The sequence below is a fragment of the Sesamum indicum genome, linkage group LG8, assembly GCF_026168435.1.
Source record: "Sesamum indicum cultivar Baizhima isolate 11 linkage group LG8, ASM2616843v1, whole genome shotgun sequence".
Lineage (NCBI taxonomy): Eukaryota > Viridiplantae > Streptophyta > Magnoliopsida > Lamiales > Pedaliaceae > Sesamum > Sesamum indicum.
In genome coordinates this window covers 23,622,051-23,645,887 of record NC_142664.1, presented here as the reverse complement: position 1 = coordinate 23,645,887, position 23,837 = coordinate 23,622,051, and the positions used below count along the sequence as shown (strand labels likewise).

General features: G+C 35.2%; 4 protein-coding genes across 6 annotated transcripts; all 4 read right to left on the bottom strand.

Moving 5' to 3' along the window:
* Positions 1-399: 399 nt before the first annotated feature.
* On the bottom strand, positions 400-5,444 carry LOC105168704 (putative late blight resistance protein homolog R1A-10). Its single transcript, XM_020695808.2, has 3 exons — positions 4,947-5,444; positions 1,492-4,011; positions 400-1,078 (listed from the first exon to the last, which is right to left on the bottom strand). Exons 1-3 carry the CDS (start codon positions 5,311-5,313, stop codon positions 1,065-1,067), a joined length of 2,901 nt encoding a protein of 966 aa, XP_020551467.1. The 5' UTR covers positions 5,314-5,444; the 3' UTR covers positions 400-1,064.
* A 2,713-nt stretch (positions 5,445-8,157) lies between these two features.
* On the bottom strand, positions 8,158-11,064 carry LOC105168703 (putative late blight resistance protein homolog R1B-17). Of its 3 annotated transcripts, none has more exons than XM_088883163.1 (2): positions 9,737-11,064; positions 8,158-8,743 (listed from the first exon to the last, which is right to left on the bottom strand). In XM_088883163.1, exons 1-2 carry the CDS (start codon positions 10,904-10,906, stop codon positions 8,279-8,281), a joined length of 1,635 nt encoding a protein of 544 aa, XP_088739289.1. In that variant the 5' UTR covers positions 10,907-11,064; the 3' UTR covers positions 8,158-8,278. The 3 variants fall into 3 exon arrangements, with proteins under 3 accessions (XP_088739289.1, XP_088739287.1, XP_088739288.1); XM_088883162.1 differs by having other exon boundaries at positions 8,553-8,743; positions 8,929-11,060; XM_088883161.1 differs by having other exon boundaries at positions 8,158-11,057.
* Positions 11,065-12,297: 1,233 nt separating this feature from the next.
* On the bottom strand, positions 12,298-15,113 carry LOC105168702 (putative late blight resistance protein homolog R1A-4). Its single transcript, XM_011088835.2, has one exon. It carries the CDS (start codon positions 14,908-14,910, stop codon positions 12,298-12,300), a length of 2,613 nt encoding a protein of 870 aa, XP_011087137.1. The 5' UTR covers positions 14,911-15,113.
* Positions 15,114-17,275: 2,162 nt separating this feature from the next.
* Positions 17,276-20,853, bottom strand: LOC105168701 (putative late blight resistance protein homolog R1A-10). Its single transcript, XM_020695837.2, has 2 exons — positions 19,485-20,853; positions 17,276-19,403 (listed from the first exon to the last, which is right to left on the bottom strand). The coding sequence occupies exons 1-2, from the start codon at positions 20,050-20,052 to the stop codon at positions 17,419-17,421; spliced, it is 2,553 nt and encodes an 850-aa protein (XP_020551496.1). The 5' UTR covers positions 20,053-20,853; the 3' UTR covers positions 17,276-17,418.
* Between the last annotated feature and the right edge of the window lie 2,984 nt (positions 20,854-23,837).

Below are 23,837 nucleotides of genomic sequence, written 5' to 3'. Positions count from 1 at the left end.
CGGTGGCTGCGGCTGGGTAATTTTTTTTTCTGAAAATATATTTCTGTTATAACTCGAAAATTAATTATAAACAATATCAACTCTGATAGTTAACTATGTTTTATTTTCTATTTAACAAATTTTAAACAACATATCAATTATTGTCATTGCATTTTTATCTCACATGCAAATGCTACTCAAAACTTCTTTCATCTCAACCAGATAGAGTACTTTTATCCTATTTTCTCTTATTGAAACCAGATTATGTCAAACAAGAAAAGATCACATTTTTTGTCTCATATATTTGACCCAGTTTAATTTGGTCCCATTCATTATAAAAATCTCATTTTGGGCAAATATCTTTGATTTGTCTCAATTTTGATCCCAACTCAAATAATTAACGAAAAACATTAAGTCCGATTGAAAAGACATTTGCGTCTCACATGATGAATATTTGGAGAAAATTAAATACATGAATGGACACAAAAGATGTGAAAATCAGAAATTACAGTTCCTCCACATTTCCTCTCTTCCAAAGACGCCCAAATCCAGCTTCCGTTTCTTAAAAAATGCCATCAACAAGTGATTTAACTTTTACAATCAGAACTCCAGAACTCTCCTGTGTTACTGTAGTAAGAAATGATGTCTAAGAGCCTCGTGGACAAACTCGAATTCGGAAAGAAGATTCTACGGTTGTGATGATATGTAAGTATGTATTGAGTTTTTTGTTTGGAAAGACAGGCCAATGTCCACAAAGGCGAAAAAAGTTATACCTAGGCTCCTTTGCAAGTTTAAAAAAATGAAAGAAGAGTTGCTCGAAATGTGGAAGATGGTGAATTTCTAGCACAAAATGGAAGAAGAGGTGGCCAAAATGAGAAGAAAGTGAATTTCTTGCCAAGTGTTTGGTTGAGACATTAATTTTACTTGTTTTGAGCTGTGAAATTAAATGTAGCATTTGAAGAAGATGTTGCAGTGAACTTTGGGCCACAAAGACTCATTCTTCCACTAATAACAAAGCGTCTCAGCTACCAAAGATATTCCTGGAGACGCATGATTTGAGAGGGATGTCTCAATTGCCAGTGATCCTATGCATTTGCCACTGCAAGCATAAAACAACACAACAGATTTTATGATTGCATACAAATAATAACGACAAAGTTTTAATTTGGAATAATTATATTTACATTATGGTTTATTTACACAAAATATTCCTCTTTTTTGTACATTACAGAAACCACCCCAAAATAGTGGTAATCTTGTAATGCTGTTAATATTTTGAGGGGATGTATGTATAATTTTTTAAAAAGTATGAATGATTTGTGTGAAAGTTGTTGACGTTTCTGATAAGTGGATGTGTAATTGTTCTAAAGGCGTGAATGATTTGTGAAATAGAAATAGGTCAGGGACTTTAGATGCAATTATTACTTTTAATTAATAGTTTCCAAATTGTTTTCCTAATGTACTTTAAATTAAAATATTGGCATTTCAATGATTAACTAAAATTGAATTTACCTTGCTTCCCATCATCCGCTGAGAACTTAGCACAAACTCGAAGGTTTCTGATGCCGTCTCTTTTCTGCCAATGCTCTATAGAAGCCAGAAGAGAAGGGTTATTGCAGTCATCTAGCTCGATCTCAAGATGTTTAATACGTACAATTTGCCGGGGTATCCCTTTTAATTTGTAGCAATGCCGAAAGATGAGGCGCCTAAGCCACGTAAAGCGGCGGGAAACATACCATTCCTCCAAATCAGTGTCTTCAATTAGTAGATATCTAAGCTTAGGGAAGGAAATTCTGTCATCACCTCTCTTCCACACTCGGCCTTGAAAGGCATAGCGTTGCAGTTTGAGCACTTCAAGATTCTTTAATTTAGCAATAGTACTATTGTATTCCCATGGAAGTCCAAGTCCACTCAAAGTTAACTTCTTAAGCCCAGGCGGAAATATTAGAACAGAGGCTGCTGGGAAAAGAAGCTTCAAATTAGGATTCACTACCGACCACTTGAGTGATTCAAGTTTATGGAGGGATGCAAGATGCTCAAAGCAACACAGGAGTTCATCAAAGTCTGGTGCTAATTCCATTTGAACTCCTAATTTGATTAGATTTGGGATTCTTTCAAGAATTTCTTTGGTACAACTGCGAGCACTAATACCTGAAAGTGTGGAGAGGTTTGGTAAGAGAGCGCCCTTATAATTAGGATCTGGTAGGTCGCTTCCCATGACTTGGAGATGCCTTAATCCTTGCATATCCCATATCTCCTTGGGCAGATACGGCCGGCGTGCCTCAGAAGATAAGATGCTTAGATATTGCCGGACAATCAAGTACTCAAGATTGCACAGTTTGGATATGGAAGCAGGGAGCTTTCCATTGTAAGTGAACGCGAGGTAACTTAAGTGAACTAGTTTTACTACTTCACTTGGGAAACCATAGAAGCGGACTGTAAGTGCATCCAATACCCTCAGCAAACTAAAATCCATACATATTGGTACTGGGTACTGATGGTAGGGACCAGTGCAGAGGATGGAACGCACATTTGAAGTTGATGTCATTGACTTGCGCACATCTTTGATACCAAACATCCCGTTGTTATGAATGCAGTGCCGACGCTGGCTTTCAATACCTTGATTACCATTACTATCAATGACATGGAAAAACTTCTGCTCCCCAGCTTCTCTCATACATATATGCCAGAAAACAGGATATATGTTGCATGTTTTAATTCCACCTGACGAGCTGCACTGGCAGACCTTAACCACATTTGCGGACAGAAGGTCATAAAGATAATCCATGGCATTATATTCATTAAACGATGGGTTGATGAGTTCAAGAAGTCCCTCAACACACCATAGTTTGATGAGCTTTGAGGCAGCGATGTCAGAGTCATGCGGGAAAACTCCCATATAGAGAAAGCATGGTTTTAAATGTTGTCGTAAATAATGATAGCTCCGATATAGTACCTGTGACGTTGCCTCATCTTCACTGATGATAGTTGTATATACTTTTCTTTTTGCCTGCTTCCAGTACTCTGGCGTCTTCTCGGCACTGCGTAGGTGTCTGGCAACTGCAATGATTGTTAGAGGAAGTCCTTCACATTTCTTGATAATCTTCCTTCCAGCTTTCTCAAGTTCAGGTGGGCATGAAGAGTGGTCTCCACCGAACACCTTATCGCAAAAAAGAAGCCAACTTTCTTGCTGATTCAGGAAACGCTTCCTAAGAACAGAGCATCCAATTGGCCATATGCAATAGTCTAGCCTAGTTGTCATGATTATTCTACTTCCATGGCATTTAAATGGAAATTTCCACCCAACTGAGTTCCATAAGCTCATATCCCATACATCATCCAACACAATTAGGCATCTCCGCGAACACAATCTCAAAAGCTCAGAGTCTAATGATTCCTCATCTTGTAAATGTATTTCATCAATCTCAGGATTCATTTGAGCTAGAATACTGAGTTTTATTTCTTTGAGTGCATATTCTGCGCCTATTGAGACAAAAGCACGACATTTGAAATGGTTCACTATATCCGGATCTTCATATATTTCTTTGACAAGAGTTGTCTTGCCAATGCCCGCCATTCCAACTATAGTTGTGACAGTTAGGGGATAGTGTGTCTTTTTTAGAAGCCCATCTTTTAGTTGAACCAACTCATGATCTATTCCAAAGATCTTTTCCTTCTTTCCTTCAATGTGATCTGTTCTAGACAAAACTACAGCGGCATTGTCTTGTTCAGGCTGCTGCGGCAAGTTGTCTAATTGCTCCCAGATCTTATTTGCCGTTTCAATAAAGAAAAGTGTCTCTTTCCCAACTTCATCGGCCAGGTCACTCGTATGATCATCTCCATCAGGGGTTTGAGATTGTGAGAGAAAATATTGATCGGAAACATGGGCTGATTCAAGTACATCTTCTAATCTGTATGCTGCCTCTCTAATTTCAGCTTTCACAGCTTTCACCGCCTCGCTGTTGCTTCTGTCTTCCACAGTAAATACTAGTTCTAAGGTCCGAACAAAATGGAATGCATATTGCAAGGTTGCTGGAAGGGAGGAAGAACAGAAATATATATGAGAAGCATGATCGTGCATCAATTGCTAAATGAGAAACTTAATGTCAACCGTATGAAAGGATGATGTAGAGAGAGTACATATAATCAACAAACAGCAACTTGTATATAGATTAACTTAAAGGCTCAAATGTATTTTTAGTCACATAATTTAGATCATTTTGCGGTTTCGTCCTTTAACTTCTAAGTTAGCATTTTGGTTCTATATTTTTTATTTTTAAAATTTAAGTCCTTTTCTTGCAAGAGTTCATCATTCTCGTGAGAAGAATGCATGTGTCTCACGTGATATTTTAAAATTGAGGCTTTTGTTACTATTGGTCAATTTCTGTTAGTATTTTTGTCTTTCAACTTTTTAAAGTAGCATATTATGGTTCGACAGCTTTAAACTTTTGGGATTTCGACTCTTTTTTTGCTGGAGTACACCCTAATCACCGGCGAAAATAAGCTGCGGCGAACAAAAGTACTGAAATCATGAAATTAAAAAGATACATGACCAAAATAATGCCCAAAAAATTTAAGAACATCTAACTTAAAAACATCTTGGACGGCTACCCGAGACCTGGAAATTTGAAAATAAATCCATACTTGTTCGTAATAATAACTTCAACCATTAACGAATGGGGCACACTCAATAAATGAATTTATATATATATATATATATATACGTGATAAATATGTAAATTTATATCAATAATTAGAATACAACACGAACGTAGAGTTAATTACATTTAGACCTTCTCTAAATATGCGAAATTATATTTTCTCCTCAATTTATAATCATTATATAGAAATTAGCTAAAATATTTTGCCATATATCTTTACATAAAGTTGTATGAAAATAATTAATGGCTTAATCAACACCCACCATCCCAACTATATTTGACACAAGTTTGGGGTAAAAAGGGTACCTCTCAGGGGATCAACTTTCAATTCTTCTGTCCACAAGGACGGGTTGCTCAGAGTGTCCCTGATCTCCTGCACTACTTCCATACCGGAATTAATCACTTTCTTGTCTTTCTCCTCTTCCCACCTGTAGCTCAGAGATTCTCTAACTGTATCTTCTAATGTGCATGTTGCCTCTATGATTTCCTTTATCACAGCTTCCCTCTTCTCGCTGTCTACTCTCGAAAGATTACGACGGAGGTGTTTTACGGACTTAACCCGCTTTTTGACAAGTTGTATGATTTCTGGAGAGGGAGGAAGAAATGGAATTTGAGAAGAATTGAGAAGGCGCTCAATTGTCCGCCTAAGAGAAACCAAAGCAATATAACCCATTTCTCAATGATTGAAGATTGCTCTGACCGATGATCTTTCTCTCTCTCAGACACTCACACAAACAGTTACCGAACTCATGAGGCAGCATTAGCATGTTTGATCTTCATGACCTATATGCTTGCTGCTGCTGCTTAATTTGCTAATCAGAAGTCAACTGTATTTTTTTTTTAGTTTAAATAAATATGGATAGGATGTTTGGGGAAAATTGTTTTTTCAGTCCCATATGTTTAATTATTTTTTAATTGGGTTTAATATAATTTACTTGATTTGTACACGAGCAAACTATCTTTCTATGAAAAATAAATAGCAATTTATCGATTTATATTTTTTAATATGAGATAATTTACTTCGACTGTCTGAAAAGGTAAATTGTTTTATTTTAAAAATACATGGATAAAAATTACTATTTTTTTTAATAGAGGAGTAATTTACTCATTTATAATATCAAAAGTAGATACATCTTCAATTAATTTATTAATATGAAATGAAAATAATATAGAATAATAAATGTGGGAAAAATCTGAGGGTTGAAATAGCCGAAATCTTGGGCAGCTGGCCATCATGTGGGGAACATTAAAATATATCCATACTCATCCTGCTTGCAACTTTAATTATCTAAAAATACGGCATTGCAAATTTGACAATTTTATGTACATTTACAACTCTTATCACAAAATTTTAGTAAAACATGCATACCAGTAGCTCTAATATCATAAATTAGAAAATTATTTTTTTAGAAAAAAGATGTGTCAAATATTTTTTTATTTTTTTAAAATAAAGTAAATTATCCCTTCACGTGATTACGTGAAGTGCACTTGTAAGAAAAATTAATGGTCCAAATTCATTAAGGTCCAACCAATCCCTCTTGGATGGCTAGTTCTTTATCATGGTTGCTTGGCCCAATTGTTGTTATCCACTTACTCGGCCCAGCCCATCCACCCAACTCAGTTTGACCCTATAAAATCCCGCTTTTTTCCTTTCTCTATCAAATCCCAATCCCCTTTCCCTCGATTCTCTCTCGCCTCTTTTCTCCTCATTTTCTGTCTTTTGATTTTCCTCCCACCGCCTTCTTCTTCGATTTCTTACTCCGGCCATTTAATGGCTGGCCTCTATAAATATTGGTTCTCTGGTTTGTGGCTTTTAAGACGATCATCTCTCCTTTTCTATCTTCTTTTTCTTCCTCCTAAAATCCCTAAAGTTCTAAAACCTTTGTGGTGCAACCTTTGTCGCCTTGTGTTGTAAACCTTTATGGTTGATCTTGCGGCTTTGTGGCCTCGGTTAACTAGTCTTAATGGCTGATCCGAAAAGGTTTTGTGGCTAAGCTTCTGTGGCTTAAGGGTGATCAAGCAAATGAGTGTTTGGGTTGCTGGTCTTAGTGGCCTTTTGGGTCCTGATTTTTCGATCTGGTTTTTGAGCCTTTTTTGTTTGGTGTAATCTTTAACTGTTGTACTTTAGATCTGTAATTATTTTTGATAATTTCCATAACTTGTTAATTAAAATATTATATATATTTATTAATAATAAAATATTATTTTAATTAAATTAATTAAAAATTAATTTATATATAAAAAAACACGCCCTCCTCACCCTGAGCAACACCGATCACCCAAATCGGCAGGGGGGGGGGGGGAGGGGCAGGGGATGAGGTCAAGGTTGGGTAGGAATGGCGGGGGAAGAAGATGGGCGGGGTGGGGATATAATTATTATTTTAATTTTTTTATAAATTATAATTAAATATATTATAAATATATTTTAATAGTTATAAATTATATATATGATAAATCAAAATAAATATATATTAATAGGTCTAATTTGACCAGTTGACTAAAAGGGGGTGGTGTGATTATTTATTCATAAAATATGGGTGATTTTTTAAATTAAAAATTTTATAAGGGAATTTTTGATATTTTGATATACATAGGGGTCAAAATGAATTTAACCCTAATTAGAAGTGACGACATTACAAAATAATTAATGTGCAAATTAGTGTATAAAATATAATTCTACTTTGAAATTTAGTCCGCGAATGCATATATATTTATTATTTAATATCATGAAATGACGATGGTATGAAATAATAAATCAATAACTTGGTGTATAAAATTGGGCGATGAAATAGGCGAGGGCATCTAGAAAAGTTGGCCATCATATGGAAAAATTAAATATAGATCCATACTCATAATTGCAACTAAATAGTTAAATATATGGCATGGCAAATTTGACATTTGATATAATCTATCTATCTATGTATTTAGAATGTTGTTTGACTAAAATGATTCAATTTGAAGAATTACTAATTTTTTAGTATTTTTAATTATTTAAATGTAATGAAAACTTTGTATATATGTTGGCTACATTTAATATTTCTCAGTATTCAAATAATTTATTTTATCATTTAATCCATGCAACAACTTTTACCTTACTATGGCTAAAAATCATGTCAAATGTTTGGACCATAACTTTTAGCCGTAGCAAATAATTTTTTTCACAATGGAAAAATTAGTTTTTTATATCAGTTTTATTTAGTGGTCATTTACCATGTTTTTAGCCATAGCCATTAGTATTGTAGTCAATAATAATTTTTTTTAATAGAGTACTACACATGCTCCTTCCGCTAACACTTTAACAAAAATGGGTAATGGGATGAAATTATAATTTTTTGGACTTATAAGACTAAATCTGTTAAGTCCGATAACAATGAGACCAAAATAACAAAAAAATGTAAATTACAATTTTCGCCAATGTGATCATTTTGGAGCCAAATTGAATCTTGACTAGAATTTCCAATTTGTTTTATAAATGTACTTACACAATTCAATTGCAGCACATATGCACACACGCAAATGTTGTCTTTTCAAAAACTAACTAGAACTGAATGTCGACTCTCATCAAAATTTCTGTTACAAAGTAGAAGATGAATAAAGTTTGCAAGTCCGATTTTGACTTGCCTTTGAACCTACTCTGACTACTTGCCTTTGCCATTCTCCTCCAGAGTGCTCTTCACACAAACTTGAAGACCAGCAAATCCCCAGGCGTGTTGTATTTGCTTTGCTGAAGCCACAAGAGAAGGGGTGCCATCAACTATCTCTATCACTTCAAGGCGGAAATTTTCTTCAATGCTTTGAGGGATCTCTTTCAATTTGTAGCAGTGGTGAATGAATAAGCGCTCAAGTCTTGGGAAACGATAACCATTAGCTCTCCAGTATTCCAAGTCAGTGTCTTCAATTAGAAGAACTCTAAGTTTCCAGAATCCCCCCTCAAAAGTTTCCCATTCCGGCCCTCGAAAGGCGTAGCATCGTAGTTTAAACACCTCAAGATTCGGCAAACAAGCAATAAGACTCATGTCTTCCCAAGGAAGTCCAAGTCCACCGAGTGTTAACTTTCTAAGACTCACTGGGAAAAATGGAGCAGGAAGCTTGGGGCCAAGAACCTGCAATTTGGGATTAGGATTCACTATGGAACATTTGAGTGATTTAAGTTGATTGAGATAGACAAGATGATTAAAGCAAAGGAAAGGTTCAGCAGTATCTGGTGGCACTTCAATTCGAATTCCTAATCTCTTCAGATTCGGGATTCTTTTAATAACCTCTTTGGTGCAACTGTGAGTGCTAATACCTGAAAGTGTTAAGAGGTTCGGTAAGAGGACATCCTCAGAACTAGGATCTGGCATGTCGCTTCCCATGACCTCGAGATGCCTCAATTCGTGCATAGTCCAGACCTCCATGGGCAAATATGACCGACTATTGCCATAGTATATGATTCTTAGATATTGATGGACAATCAAGTACTGAAGATACCGGAGTTTGGATATGGAATCAGGGAGCACACCGTTATAAGTGATGGCCAGGTACCTTAACTCAACTAATTTCACTACTGCACTCGGGAAACTATAGAAGCGGATAGTAAGTGCATCCAGTACTCTCAACAAACTAAAATCCAAATTTATTGGTACTGGATACTGATGGTGTGGACCAGTGCAGAGGAGCGAACGCACATTTGGAGTGGATGTCGTCGACTTGCGCACATTTTTGATACCAAATAAAGCGTTGTTATGAATGCATAGTCGACGCTGGCTTTCTATACCTTGATTACCAATACTATCAATGACATGGAAAAACTTATGCTTCCCAGCTTCTCTCACACATATATGCCAAAAAGGAGGGTAGACGTTGCAGGTTTTAATTCCACCAAAGGAGGTGGGCTGACGGACTTTAACGACATTTGAGGACACAAGAGTCTCAAGAGATTCCATGGCAGAATCTTCTAAAGATGTTTGGATCCCATATTGTTGAAGAAATCCCTCAGCACACCATAGTTTGATGAGCTTGGAGGCAGTGATGTCAGAGTCATGTGGGAAAACTCCAATATAGAGAAAACATGGTTTCAGATATTCTGGTAAATACTTGTAGCTCTTATATAGTACCTTTGATGCTGCCTTGTCTGCACCGATGATGGCTGTATGCACTTTCTTGGCTGCCTGCTTCCAGTACTCTGGCGTCTTCTCGGCATCGTGTAGGTGTCTGGCAACTGCAATGATTGAGAGAGGAAGTCCTTCACACTTCTTGACAATCTTCCTTCCCGCTTTCTCAAGTTCAGAAGGGCATGATGAATGGTCTCTACCAAACACCTTATCGCAAAAAAGAAGCCAGCTTTCTTGTTGATTCAGGAACCTCTTGTTAAGATAATATGGTCCGGCGCTTCTAGCTACTTGTTCTAGCCTAGTTGTTATGATGATCCGACTTCCATTATGATTGTCTGGAAGATACGTTGTCACCTCATGCCAACATCTCTGATCCCATATGTCATCCAACACAATTAGGTATCTCGAACCATACAATTTTTCGTAAAAAGCGACGCCTAATTGCCTTTGATCAGATTGTTCATGTGTTTTATCAATCTCAACACCAATTTTAGCTAGCAAATCCAGCATGATTTCTCTAAGTACAGATTTTGGGCCTACTGAAGCAAAAACAAGAAGGTTGAAATGGCCCCGGATATACGAATCTTCAAGAATTTGTTTAGCAAGAGCTGTTTTGCCAATACCCGCCATCCCAACTATTGAGACAACTTCGAGTCTACGGGAGAAACTTAGCATATCTTTGAGTCGAATCAACTCATCATGATCCGATGGAAAGATAAACGACTTCTTTTCTTGAGAATGACCTGCTGTTGTAGACGAAACAAGTTCGTCGTCTTCTTCAGCAAGCAGCGACGCCGACGGGTTGCTTAATTGCTCCGTGATCTTCTTCACTGTTTCGGTGAAGAAATCAATCTCTTCCTTCACTTTCATGGCCAAGTAGCTGATATCAACTCCATCAGGGGTTTGAGATTGTGACAGAAAATGTTGATCTGAAACATGGGCTGATTCAAGTACGTCTTCCAGTCTGAATGCTGCCTCTCTGATTTGCCTTTCCAAAGCCTCCGTCCTCTTGCTGTTGCTCTCTTTCGAACAAAAGATTGTCTCGAAGGACTCAACCTCATCGTATGCAAGTTGTAAGATTTGTGGATAGGGTGGAAGAATAGGAATTTGATGACAAGAATTGAGAAGGCGCTGAATTGTAAGCTTAAGAGAAAGCACAGCCGCATAAGCCATGTCTTATTGATGTTTCTCTCTCTCAGACACTCACACAAACACCAACAAATTGGAAGAAATCTTACAGCACTACAATGTCTAATCAATTTGCTGCCACAATTAAATTGGTGAATTCAGAAGTCAACTGTATGAGATGATAATAGTTTACGTTTTATTAGTATGATACAATAAATGTACAACTTGGGCGGGGCGCATATATATTAAATGGTGCGTCGAAATAGCAAAAAGCATCTTTACCAGCTGGCTATCATAATGCAAAATTTGAATAACTCCCTATTCCTTGTTTATTTTGTAATATTTAAATTTGAAAAACGCAATATGAATTTAATATACTGAAATTCACTTTTCAAATTAAAAATTTAAATGCAATATAAAATCACTTCTAATAATTTTATATTATTGACTTAATTAAATTATTATTAAAATTTAAATATATTTTATTATTTTAAGTTATATTATTTACTATACATAATATTTAAATTATTTAATATTTAAATTTTGAAAAATTCAAATTATTCTTTTAATTAAAAAAAATAGAATTTTTTTTTACGTTCTTCACCACGTGTAGGTTTTCGTGTCGGTGATGGCGCCTGGGTGACATTGCCCTAGATCTGAACGACACCGCCATACTCTGGCTGCGACCCCTTCTAGAAGGGGGCAGTGTAGCTACTGAGATATATATATAAATATAGAGTATTAGTATGCATGGTATATATATATTATGTTATATGTATAGTGTATGTATATTGTATATATAAATATATAAATTAATATATAATATTGATGCATGTGAAACTAGCACGGGTCCAACAAGCGTGAACTTTGATGCTGAACTTGAGCTAACGAATAAAAGAACTTGAGGAACGGAACTTGCAAAACAATACGTTAGCACTCCGACAATCAAGTTAATATTAAATTTAAGAGATAATAAGCGTAAAAAGTAAATAGTAATTAGAAATCGAAGTGTGATAAACAAATTCGTAAGAGAAAATTGTGTTCCGATTGCAAAGAGAATGCTAAGTGAAAATTGACAGCAAGAGTAAAGTATGGAAGGTATTTCCCGATTGGAGATCAAGCCTGTATTTATAGAGGGAAGTCTTCCTCTGGTAGGAGTTTTCACGTGCGTTGTATTCTAGGATAAGCCACAATCTGTTCATCTTCGTTAATCTGGTCAATGCAAGTCAGTTTCTACGTTGAAGGGAGTCTTCACCAACGACGACTCCTAGTTTGCAGTGAGTCCTCCTTATTTTCATTCAAAACATTATGTGTACACAATCTTGTTTTATTTATTAAATGGTTAAAGATTTATATGCCAAACCTTCCTGCCTATGCACACACAAAATTTTATAACTGAATCCGGCTTGCCTTGAGAGCCGAGGTGCCATTCATGATCACTTGAGTGCTTTCCGAGCGTCCTTTGAAGACTTAACACGGAGTTGAAGGACATGATTTCCACAGCCTTTTTGCTGCTTTACTATTTTCTCAGCAGAAGCCACAAGAGATGGGGCACAGTCAACTACCTCCATCATTTGAAGAGTTAGGACTTCTTCAAATTGGCAAGGGATCTCTTTCAATTTGTAGCAGTGGCCAACAGTTAGGCGTTGAAGATCTGGGAAGAAAGATATTCTATTCCCTGTCCAATATTCCAGATCCATGTCTTCAATTAGAAGAAATCTGAGATTCTTGAATCCCTTCTGACAAGTCTGCCACACTGAGCCTCTAAAGGCATAGCAACGCAATTTAAGCACTTCAAGATTCCAAATACAAGCAATAATGCTCATGTCTTCCCAAGGCAAACTCAGTCCACTCAACGTTAACTTTTTTAGAGTTGATGGGAAAATTGAAACACCTTGCAATGCGGGGACAACAACCTGATCAAAGCTAGGGTTAGGATTCACAATGGCGCATTTGAGTGATTTAAGTCCACGGGAATTAGCAACATGCAAAGGTTCAACGGCGTCTAGGGGTAATTCAACTTGAAATCCTAGTTTCTTCAAGTTTGGGATTCTTCCAAGAATTTCTTCAGTACAACTGTGAGCACTAATACCTAAGAGTGTTGAGAGATTTGGTAAGAAAGCACCTTCAGAATCGGGATTTGGTAGGTCGCTTCCCATGACTTGTAGATGCTTCAATTCTCGCATATTCCAGATCTCCATGGGGAGATATGATCGACGAGCTCTAGAAGATATTATGCTAAGGTATTGATGGACAATCAAGTGCCGAAGATTCTGGAGTTTGGATATGGAAGCAGGGAGCCTTCCATTATAAGTAAAGGCGAGGTACCTTAACTGAACTAGTTTTACTATTTCAATCGGGAACCCATAGAAGCGGACAGTCAGTGCATCTAGCACCCTCAACAAACGGAAACCCAAACATATCGGTACTGGATATTGATGATGCGGGCCGGTACATAGGAGTGAACGAGCATTCAAAATGGATGCCATTGAGTTGTGCACATCTTTAATGCTAAATAAAACATTGTTATGGATGCATAGTCTGCGTTGGCTTTCTATACCTTGATTGCCATAACTGTTTACAATATGGAAAAACTTGTCTTTCTCAGCTTCTCGCACGCATATATGCCAGAAGACAAAGTAGATGTTGCAAGTTTTAAATCCACCAAAGGAGTTGTGCGTGCGGACCTGAAAGACATTACTCCACACAAGCTCCTCCAGACATTCCCTGGCAAAATCTTCTAAGGTCTGAGGCGGATTTCGTTCAAGAAATCCCTCAGCGCACCACAAGTTGATGAGCTTGGAGGTTGAGATCTCATAATCATGTGGGAAAACTCCCATATAGACAAAGCATGGTTTTAAACATTGAGGTAAGTAATAGTAGCTCCAATATAATACCTTGGACAGTTCCTGGTCTGCACCGACAACAGAATGCACTTCTTTTGCTACCTTCTTCCAGTACTCTAATGTCTTCTCGGCTTGAGATAGGTGCTTAGCAACAGCAATGATTGCTAGTGGAAGTCCTTCACACTTCTTGGCTATCTTCCTTCCAGCTTTCTCAAATTCAGGAGGCAACAACCACTCCTTAGTAAGCACCTTTTCTCGAAGAAGATGCCAACTTTCTTCTTCATTCAAGAACCGTTTTTGAAGAATAAATCCGCCATCATTGTTGACGGCATAACGAGCTATTTGTAGTAACCTAGTTGTCAGCATGATTCTACTTCCATTTCCATTGTCTGGAAGATACCTCCTAAAGACAGCCCAAACCATGTTATCCCACATATCATCCAACACAATTAGATATTGCCAACCCCATAAACTATTATACATACGAACTGCTAACTCTGCGTTACTTTCTACATGTGTTTCATCAATCCCAGAATTTATTTGAGCTAGAACACTTAGCAGGATTTTTCTCCATGCACATTCTGGGCCCAGCGAGACAAATATTCGACGCTCGAAGTGGCTCACTATATCTGGATCTCCATAAACTTCATTGGCAAGAGTTGTCTTGCCAACACCTGCCATCCCTACGATTGGGATAACTAGGGATGGAGACTCATCTCTTACAAGAAGATCTTTGAGTTGACTCAACTCATTATCTAATCCAAGCATTCTTGACTTCTTTCCTCCAACATGATCCGTAGTACAGAAAACAACCGCATCGTCTTTTTCAGGCAGTGACGAGTTGCTTATTTGATCCTTGATCTTCTTCACTGTTTCAGTAAAAAACTCAATCTCTTCATTGACTTCCGCCGAGTAACTGATCTCATCTCCATGGAGGATTTCAGATTGCGGGAGAAGAAGATTAGATACATGGGCTGATTCAAGTACATCTTCTAATCTGAATGCTGCCTCTATGATTTGCCTTTCCCAAGCATTTACCCTCTTGCTATTGTTGTCCTCCGACGTAAAAAGTTCCTGTAAGGACTTAACCTCCTCGTATGCAAATTCTATGGTTTTGGGACAGGGTGGAAGATTAGGATTTTGAGAAGAATTTAGAAGGCGCTCAATTGTCTGCTTGAGAGAAATCAAAGTAGCATAAGCCATTTCTGATTAATTTCTCTTTCTCTCAGATCTCACACAAATGCCAAATTCGGGGAAATCTTAGTGCATTAATTAGCATATGTTGATGAAATGAGGATGGTAGGATGTAGTAATAAATAATTGTACAACTTGTCGTATAAAATTAGGCCGAATAGTCAAAAGAATCTTGAACAGCTGATAATGAGAATTGGTCCACACTCCTATTCTAATTTGGAAAATTTTAATTCTTACTGTATTCAATTAAATTTAAATTAATTATATCGTAAGTGTAATATATTTATCGTTGATCAATATACAATTCAATAAAAGTAATCAATCACATAATAAATATAATACACTTACTTTATAAATAATTTAAATCGATAAATTTAATTGGGATAAAAATATTTCAAATTTAAAGTATTATAAGGACAAATTTCAATTTATTCTCCTCCATTTTAATCTTGTCTCACGTCACCTCTTTCACAAGATCTCAATTGAAGCAGCCAACCTTTACCCCTTGTTCTTTTATAAATATTCGAATTGCACCTTTGTTTCATGGATATGATTTTATATAATATTTTGCAATTTGATTGAATGAATTCTAAAAATAAAGTTATAAATTACTTACCATAGAATTTTGAAACTTTTTTTCACACTCATAATTTTAAAATATGAAGTTTTCTACCACATAGCATTAGTATACTCTCGAAAAAATTATGAAAATATGTAAACATCATAAACCAATGCAAATTTCTTTGTAGAATGCATACATGTGAGTTTCTTACGGTACACTTTTTTAAACTCGATTTTCATGTGATTTGAACGAAAGCTTTATCGGGTAAAATCTAATACCTAATATTTTTATAAAATCAAAGGCTTCGAATACTTAATTGCACGGCAATCAAGTCAAGTTATGAAATTTATAAAAATTTAATTTTATTTCAAAAGCATATTGGGTCTGACTATTGATCTTTTATCATAAAGGAAAAATTAAAATGGTCACTAACTAAGTTTAAGGACCAAAATTGTTATAATTTTGAAGATAGAGGATTAAATTCGCTACATCCAAAGTTAGAAAATCATAATTGCCAACCCACTAAAAATACAGGACCAAAGTGCAAACATGACTAATGACGTAGAATTTTTGGACCAAATCGTGGAAAAGTGACTAATAAAATTACAATAATTTTTAAAGTTACAAGATCAAATTATTAATTTTAATTTGAACAAAATTTAAATTATCAACCCCTAACATATAGAACTAAAATTGCATTTTTTCCGATACAATAATACAAGATTAAGATAGAGGGGGTAATGTAGAATTTACCTATATTTTATATATATATGTATATATATATATATATATATAATATTGTAAAGGTCAAAGTTGATTTAAGCAACTAAAATTAAGGAATATATATAAAAGATTAAAATTTGGAGAAGTTACAAGAGATCAACCATATGAAATAATACTTATTTTACAAGTTGAATTGAAAAGCATCAATGACAGCTGGCCATATAGAAAACCAAAATATTCCATCATCCTCCAAGAAGGTCAAAAAAATATATATAATGGCAACTAATTTAGTCAATAATATTATTTTTTGTACTCCAGTCATTATCCCATAAATAAAAATAAGGAATAATTACATCTTCATATACTTAAATTTTAGTGTAATTATACATAGATTTTTTGTAATTTAAAAAATTATACCTAATATTTTTTATGTTTGCAAATAAAATAAGATTTTGCAACAAAATTATAGTTGCAAACTTTTCCATGAAAATCTTGTCACAAATGTCGTTCCAAAATATTGCAAAACTTGTGGCAAAAGTCGTTGCAGGTCTCGTTACAAAATTTGGCGACGCAATTTAGAGCGAAATTTTGTCCCAAAAAAGTATCCCGGCCAAGATTTTCAGTGACCGCAAAATTCATATTGCTATAGCACCGGTACTTACTAATGTTTAAAGTTGTAAACAGAATTAATTACACAGCATAAGAGGTACTTTTGTAGTAGAAAATATATGTAAGGGAATAATATTTCGCAAATTTTATTGTTGGGGGATCATTCTTTTTTAATTTGAATAAGAAAAGTTTAAGAAAAACTAGTATGGAAAAAAAATGCATTTTTTGTTCTATAACTTTGAAAGAATGGCACTTTTAGTTCACTTCCATTTCGATTTTACAATTGAAATTAAATAATGATTTTCTTTAAAAGAAAGAAAAGAAAAAGTAACGAAAATTTACTTGCTGACGGATTTAGCTAGCTAGCATTGAATTGTTTAAAATGTATATTTAACAATAAAAATTTTATTTGTTAATTACTTAGCTAATTTTAACATCAACATTTCTTATAATTATTGAGTTATTTTCTTAGGGTGACGGTGGAAAAATGAAGCTGGACTGGATTTGGCCATTTGTTTTTCTAGTGTGCTTCAGTTTACACAAAGACATAATCACAAGAGAAATTGTCTTTTCAGTAACTAATAAAAACCGAAACCATCTTACCTTTAGAGCCAGGGTGCTTCTCATGTCCGATCATCCGCTGAAGACTTGATACAAATTTGAAGGTAATCATCTCCATTGCTTTTCTGTTCCTCTGCTATTCTCTTTGCAGAAGAGACAAGAGAAGGGTTGCAGTCAACTAGCTCAATCATTTCAAGACTTGAGATCTTTTTAATTCCCAGAGGAATCCGTTTCAATTTGTAGCAGTCCCGAATGATGAGGCGCTCAAGCCACGGGAAGAGCCCTCGATACCAGTACTCCAGATCAATGTCTTCTAGTAGTAGAAATTTAAGTTGCAGAAACTGACAGTCATATGCATTCCACACCGGTCCCCGGAAGGCATGGCACCGCAGTTTGAGCACTTCAAGATTCCGCAGTTTAGCAATAGTACTCATGTATTCCCAAGGAAATCCGAGCCCACTCAAAGTTAACTTCTTAAGACTTGATGGGAAAGCGGTAACAGGTGGTGTCGGGACAACAACCCGCAATCTGGGATTAGGATTTAGAATGACACATTTGAGTGATTCAAGTCGTCGGAGATATCTAAGATGGTCTAAGCAGCACAAGGGTTTAGCAACATCTAGAGTTAAGCCGATTTGAATTCCTAATCTAGTTAGATTCGGGATTCTTTCAAGAACCTCTTTGGTACAACTGTGAGCACTAATTCCTAAGAGTGTTAACAGATTTGGTAAGCAAGCGTCCTCTAAACTAGGATTTGGTAGGTCACTTCCCATGACTTGGAGATGCTTCAATTCTTGCATAGTCCACATCTCCATAGGGAGACACATTCGAGTCCCCCCGAAAGGTAAGATGGTTAGATATTGATGGACAATCAAATACTGAAGACTCTTGAGTTTGGATATGGAAGCAGGGAGCTTTCCGTTATAAGTGAAGGCGAGGAACTTCAACTGAACTAGTTTTACCACCTCAATTGGGAAACCATAAAAACGAATTGTAAGTGCATTTAGTACCTTGAGCAAACCAAAACTCAAACACACCGGTACTGGGTATGGATGGTGAGGACCGACACAAAGGAGAGAACATGCATCTGAACTGGATGTCATCGACTTGTACACATCCTTGATGCCAAATAAACCATTGTTATGAATGCACAGCCGGAGTTGGCTCTCTATACCTTGATTAGCATAATGATCTACAACATGGAAAAACTTTTTCTTCCTAGCTTGTTTAATACAGAAGTACCTAAAGACAAAATGGACCCTACAGGTTTTAGTTTTGCCCCTGGAGCCCTGCTGGCGGGCCAGAACAACGTTTGTGAACACAAGGTTCTCCAGACAGCTTCTTGCAAAATCTTTTGAGGGAGAATTTTGTTCAACAAATCCCTCGGCACACCATAATTGGATGAGCTTGGAGGCAAAAATCTCACAATTATGTGGAAAAATTCCCATATAAAGAAAGCATGCTTTTAAATGTTGAGGTAAGTGCTTGTAGCTCGAATATAGTACCTTTGAAATTTCCTCATTTGCACAATTGAAAACTGGATTTTCTTTTTCTGCTAGTGCTACCTCATTCCAGTACTCTGGCGTCCTCTCGGCTTTAGATAGCTGCTTCCCTACCTCAATGATTGCAAGTGGAAGTCCTTCACACCTCTCAGCAATCTTCTTTCCAGCTTTCTCAAGTTGAGGAGGGCACGAGTGCTCTTCGCCAAACACCGTTTCACGAAGAAGGTGCCAACTTTCTTTTTCATTCAAGAACCGCATTCTGTGAAGATATTTTCTACCATTGGTCGCATAAAAAGCTACCATTTCTAGCCTTGTTGTCAGCACAATTCGACTTCCTTTTCTATTAGTTGGAAAGAACCTTTTCAGCTCAAACCAGAGCTTCCCGTTCCAAATGTCATCCAACACAATTAGGTATCTCATCTCCTCCAAACTACGGCATAGATACTCGCCTAATTTCTCACTACTTTCTGCGTGCCTTCCATCAATCCCATAATCCATTTGAGCTAGAATACCTAGCAAGATTCCCCTTACGTCGTACTTTTCGCCTATTGGGACAAATGCACAGCAGTCAAAGTATTGTTGTACTAACGGATCTATATAAACTTCATTGGCAAGAGCTGTCTTACCAATGCCTGCCATCCCAAATATTGAGACAACTTCTAGATCGCACGTGTCTCTTGTGAGCAGAATTTTGAGTTTATTCAACTCATTATCGAATCCAATAATCTTTGACTTCTTTCTATCCAAAAGGACCTCAGCAGTTCTTGAAGATACAATGGCATCATCTTCTTCAGTAAGCAACAAGTTGCTAAAGTCGGCCCCGATGATCACCTGCACCTTTTGCACAAAGAAATCGATCTCTTCCTTCACTTCCAAGGCCAAGTCTGGAGACAGCGTCGACGGATAACTGGTCCGACCTGTATGGATGGTTTCAGATTGTGAGAGAAATTGATCCAGTACATGGGATTCAAGTACATCTTCTAATCTGCATACAATCTCTCTGATTTGCCTTTCCAGAGCGTTCACCCTCTCGCTGTTTCCCGAAGTAAAAAGCGGTGTTCGTAGAAATTGCTCTAACCGCTTCACCTCCTTGTATGCGGACGCTGTGGGTAAGGGAGGAAGAGAAGAAATCAGAGGAGAATATGGAAGGCCCTCAATCGTCTTCCTAAGAGAAATGACAGCAGCATAAGCCATCTCTGATTTCTTAAGCTCCCTCACACCTGATCACACAAACACCAAACTAGGAGAAACTTGCGTGTGTTTCGTGGTGTTGGAGTTTAACTACTTGTACACCTCATTACAGAAATATTGATATACATGCAATGAAGTGCTCCTGTTGTCTTCAAATAAATATATGGTTGCACCCTCTTACCTTATTTTTTGTAACATTTTTCCCCTTGGGATGCCAGTTTGGTGTAACATTTGGCCCCTCCAATGTCAGTACATCAAATAAGCGTTGGAATATCATCGAGGACAGCTAGCCATATGGACAATTATGATGGTACCTAAGTCAACAATATTATTTTTTTTATGATACTCGACTATCACATTCAATTAATTTAATTGAGGTGAAAATCATTATCTCTTGAGTATAAACTATTAAAAAAATAAGCCTAATAACGACGGAATTCTCGATGGATTGATGAAGATTTTGTAATTACCAACGGATTTTTTTTCGTCTGAAAAAAATTCCAAAAATAATTTTATTGAAAAGAATTGTAAAAAAAGTACGTCCAATAGATGAATAATGAAATTAATAATTTTCGACGGATTTCTTGATGGGTTTTGCAGCATTTTCTTCTTTTTACCAAAAAGAATACTGAATTTCAACCACCACTCCAAGGGAAAAACTGTTTGAAAATTTATCAAAAAATTTCCGACAGTACCATCATAAATCTTGAGGGGATTTCCAGTGGTTTCCATTGTAAAATCGTCCAGAATAATATTCCGTCGGCTCTTTTAGGTAGTATTTTTCGATTGTTATCTGTTGAAAAATCCATCGTAATTTGTTTATTTTGTAATAGATTTTTTATTTGCAATTAAATGTAAAATTGAAGACAATTAATTTTAAGAAAAATATTATCAACAAATTTAAAAATTGTACTTTGTACAAGTTTAGATCAAATTAACAAATACCAAAAGAAAAAAGAAACCAAAAAATAAAATCCTAGTCTTTCAGGAGATTGAATCTCAATATTACTAGGGTAATCGGTCGATTGAAAGGAAAATTAACATTATTGCTATGTAAATTGAGCTTCAGCCCAAAAATCATCCAACAGTGAGGTTGGGGGGATACCCCCCTCGGGAATAGAGAGACTGAATGGATGGATTCAAAATAAATATAATTTTTTTTATATTGATCAATTAAATTTAAATATGTCACATTAATTATGACTAGTTCATATTAAAGTATATTATGTTCAAGTTCAATAAATAATTGAGTCCAAACTACTAAATAATGGTCTTTCGGACACTACATGCATACAACAAGATTCAAGTTCTAACTCCAACTATCGTCACAAAGCTCCGCAATTGCACGTCTGATCCTTGCATTTTTAAACCCTTGATACCATGTTTTTAATATACTACAAAATCAAACAATGGCATTTTGGAGAGAAAAAATCAAGAAATAATATTCATTTTCAGATATTCTAACATTTCTATTTAAATTTTTAGAAATTTTATCTGTCCATAGTTTTCTACTTTTTTAATTATGTTTTCCAAATTTGAATTCGTGTCATATTATTTTAATTGGGTTGCATATCTAAATCTCTTTTAACTAATATGAAATTATAGGGTAAATTGTAGTTACCTACTTTGGTGTATAAACATAGTTACAAAAAAACTCTCATTATTGAAAAATTATAAATATTTAATTTTTAAATAAAAAATAATTATGTAGTCCTTAGACAATAAGGTAAAAATTACTATTTTATCCTGGTTAATTTTTTTTTTCTTATTTGAAAAATATAAAAAAAAAATCAAAGATTGAGTAACGTAAAACATTCATAGGATATATTAGCCATAAAAATATTTTCTTTTTTAAAAGAATATCAAATTATAGTTTATCATCCAAAAGGACATCAATTCATCATGAAAAACTAAGAAGACTAACGGAGTGGGCTCGTTGCTAAACAAATAGTAAAATGAGAGAAATATTTATAAATTTTTCACTAATAAGAAGATATTTATAATTATATTAAACTTTATTGGAGGTGCATCTTTGTAATTTACCCAATAATTTTTTTAGTGAGGTTGCACATAACTAAGAGAAAGTAGATATAATATTTATTCAAGATCATTTGAATAGATCTAAAAAAAAATTCTAAAATAAAGTCTTATATAATATATTATAGATATATATATGACATATATCATCAATGAAACCACATCAAGAATATACATATATATATATATCACGAGAAAATATATAATTTCATATACTTATTTGATAATGAGTAGTTGAATAAGACGATTATATAAACCATGAAAAATAATAAAGAAAAGTGACGTTAATTAGACACCTAAAAAATATAAAGATTGAAAGTTTATGTAAGATTTGAATGTTGATTCGGCATGATAATGATGGAACAATTTGTACTAAAATTCAAGAATGAAACATAGTAGGCAGCAAAGTCAGTGATGAAGAGGTTTTACTGGAGTTGAGAACCACCAAAGAACAAAACCACAGACAAGCAAGAGCAGTGGGATGAGATGAACAGTTCTCTGTCCTGAAGAATTAGACTTTGGACAAATAATATCCTTCTTTCCAATATCATCATCAAAATTGAGATTTCTGCTGTTGTAAGTGCCCAAAAACTCCTCAGATGCTAAGCCCTTTGAAGCAGCTGGGAAGAAGCTAACCATGAACTCCTCAGATCCTCTGCCTGAACCATAATTCGTCGTCGTCGACCGATGCATATTTTTGAGAGTGAATCAACCTATATATGCTTCTTGTAATAATAAATTTATAGGCCAAAATGTGAAGAGGAAGAAAAGAGAGAAAGAAAGTTGTGTATTTGAGGGATGTATTCCATCTCACTCCATCCAATTAAGTTAAGGTAGTGTATGGTTTCTTATTTGAAAAATTATATATTTCAAACACATTTCACTATTTTGAATAAAAATATATCAAATCACTTAATTATTACGTTTTTCTTAACACATTTAACACATATCAACTATAATCATTATATTTTTATTTCAAATCTAATTACATACTCTGAGAAAAATTTCATTTCAACCAACTCATTTTATCTCATTTTTTCCTCACTGGGATGAGATGTGATGAAATCACGAGCACTCACAACTAAAATCTTCGTCAAACAAAGTGTTTGTATCAATTATACATACAAGAGTTGTTAAGTTAAAGGGTATATATACAGTTTGTCATATAAAGTTTTATATTTTATATCAACCTGTCATCTCAACTTTATAAAATTTGCAAATTGTCAAATAAAATCATTTTCGATCAAATTGTTTGTTAGAGAAACATCACATGCAGTGCACATGTGATACTTAAAGACAAATATGATGTTTGCATAGAATGTAGTGCACTTTCAACTGAAAATTTGACCAAATCTCATAGTTTGAAGACTTTTTTGGATTATTATAATATGAAGAGATTATTATGCCAAATACTCTAATATTTTATTTTATCATACACTTTAAAATAAGATTCCTCATCTCTAAACTTTTAAAATATCTTATAAAGTTTAGAAACTTATAAAATGTATAAACTTACCCACACACCCTTTAAGTCGAGTTTGGATTAAACTTTTTGATATGTAACTTATTTGGCTTCTTTTTTGTTTTTTGTTAGTGTTTGCCCCAGTCTAGTACATATAATTGTAGGGTTTGGCAGAATGTAAAAGCTATGAAATTTAATTTTGTTAGGCGCACAGTTTGAATTATGATCCTCATTTCTAAATGAACTTTCTGAGCATGGCCTTATAAATAGTTCACTGCTCTACTAGTAA

What these genes read in the sequence shown, in the direction of transcription:
- LOC105168704 (XM_020695808.2), bottom strand. Translation starts at nt 5,313, where the DNA reads ATGGGTTATATTGCTTTGGTTTCTCTTAGGCGGACAATTGAGCGCCTT. An exon ending in GAAAGTTGATCCCCTGAGAG is followed by an intron (nt 4,012 to 4,946) that starts GTACCCTTTTTA and finishes CCTCCCTTCCAG; the next exon opens with CAACCTTGCAATATGCATTC.
- LOC105168703 (XM_088883161.1), bottom strand. Translation starts at nt 10,906, where the DNA reads ATGGCTTATGCGGCTGTGCTTTCTCTTAAGCTTACAATTCAGCGCCTT.
- LOC105168702 (XM_011088835.2), bottom strand. Translation starts at nt 14,910, where the DNA reads ATGGCTTATGCTACTTTGATTTCTCTCAAGCAGACAATTGAGCGCCTT.
- LOC105168701 (XM_020695837.2), bottom strand. Translation starts at nt 20,052, where the DNA reads ATGGCTTATGCTGCTGTCATTTCTCTTAGGAAGACGATTGAGGGCCTT. An exon ending in ATTTGGGATGGCAGGCATTG is followed by an intron (nt 19,404 to 19,484) that starts GTAAGACAGCTC and finishes TTGTCCCAATAG; the next exon opens with GCGAAAAGTACGACGTAAGG.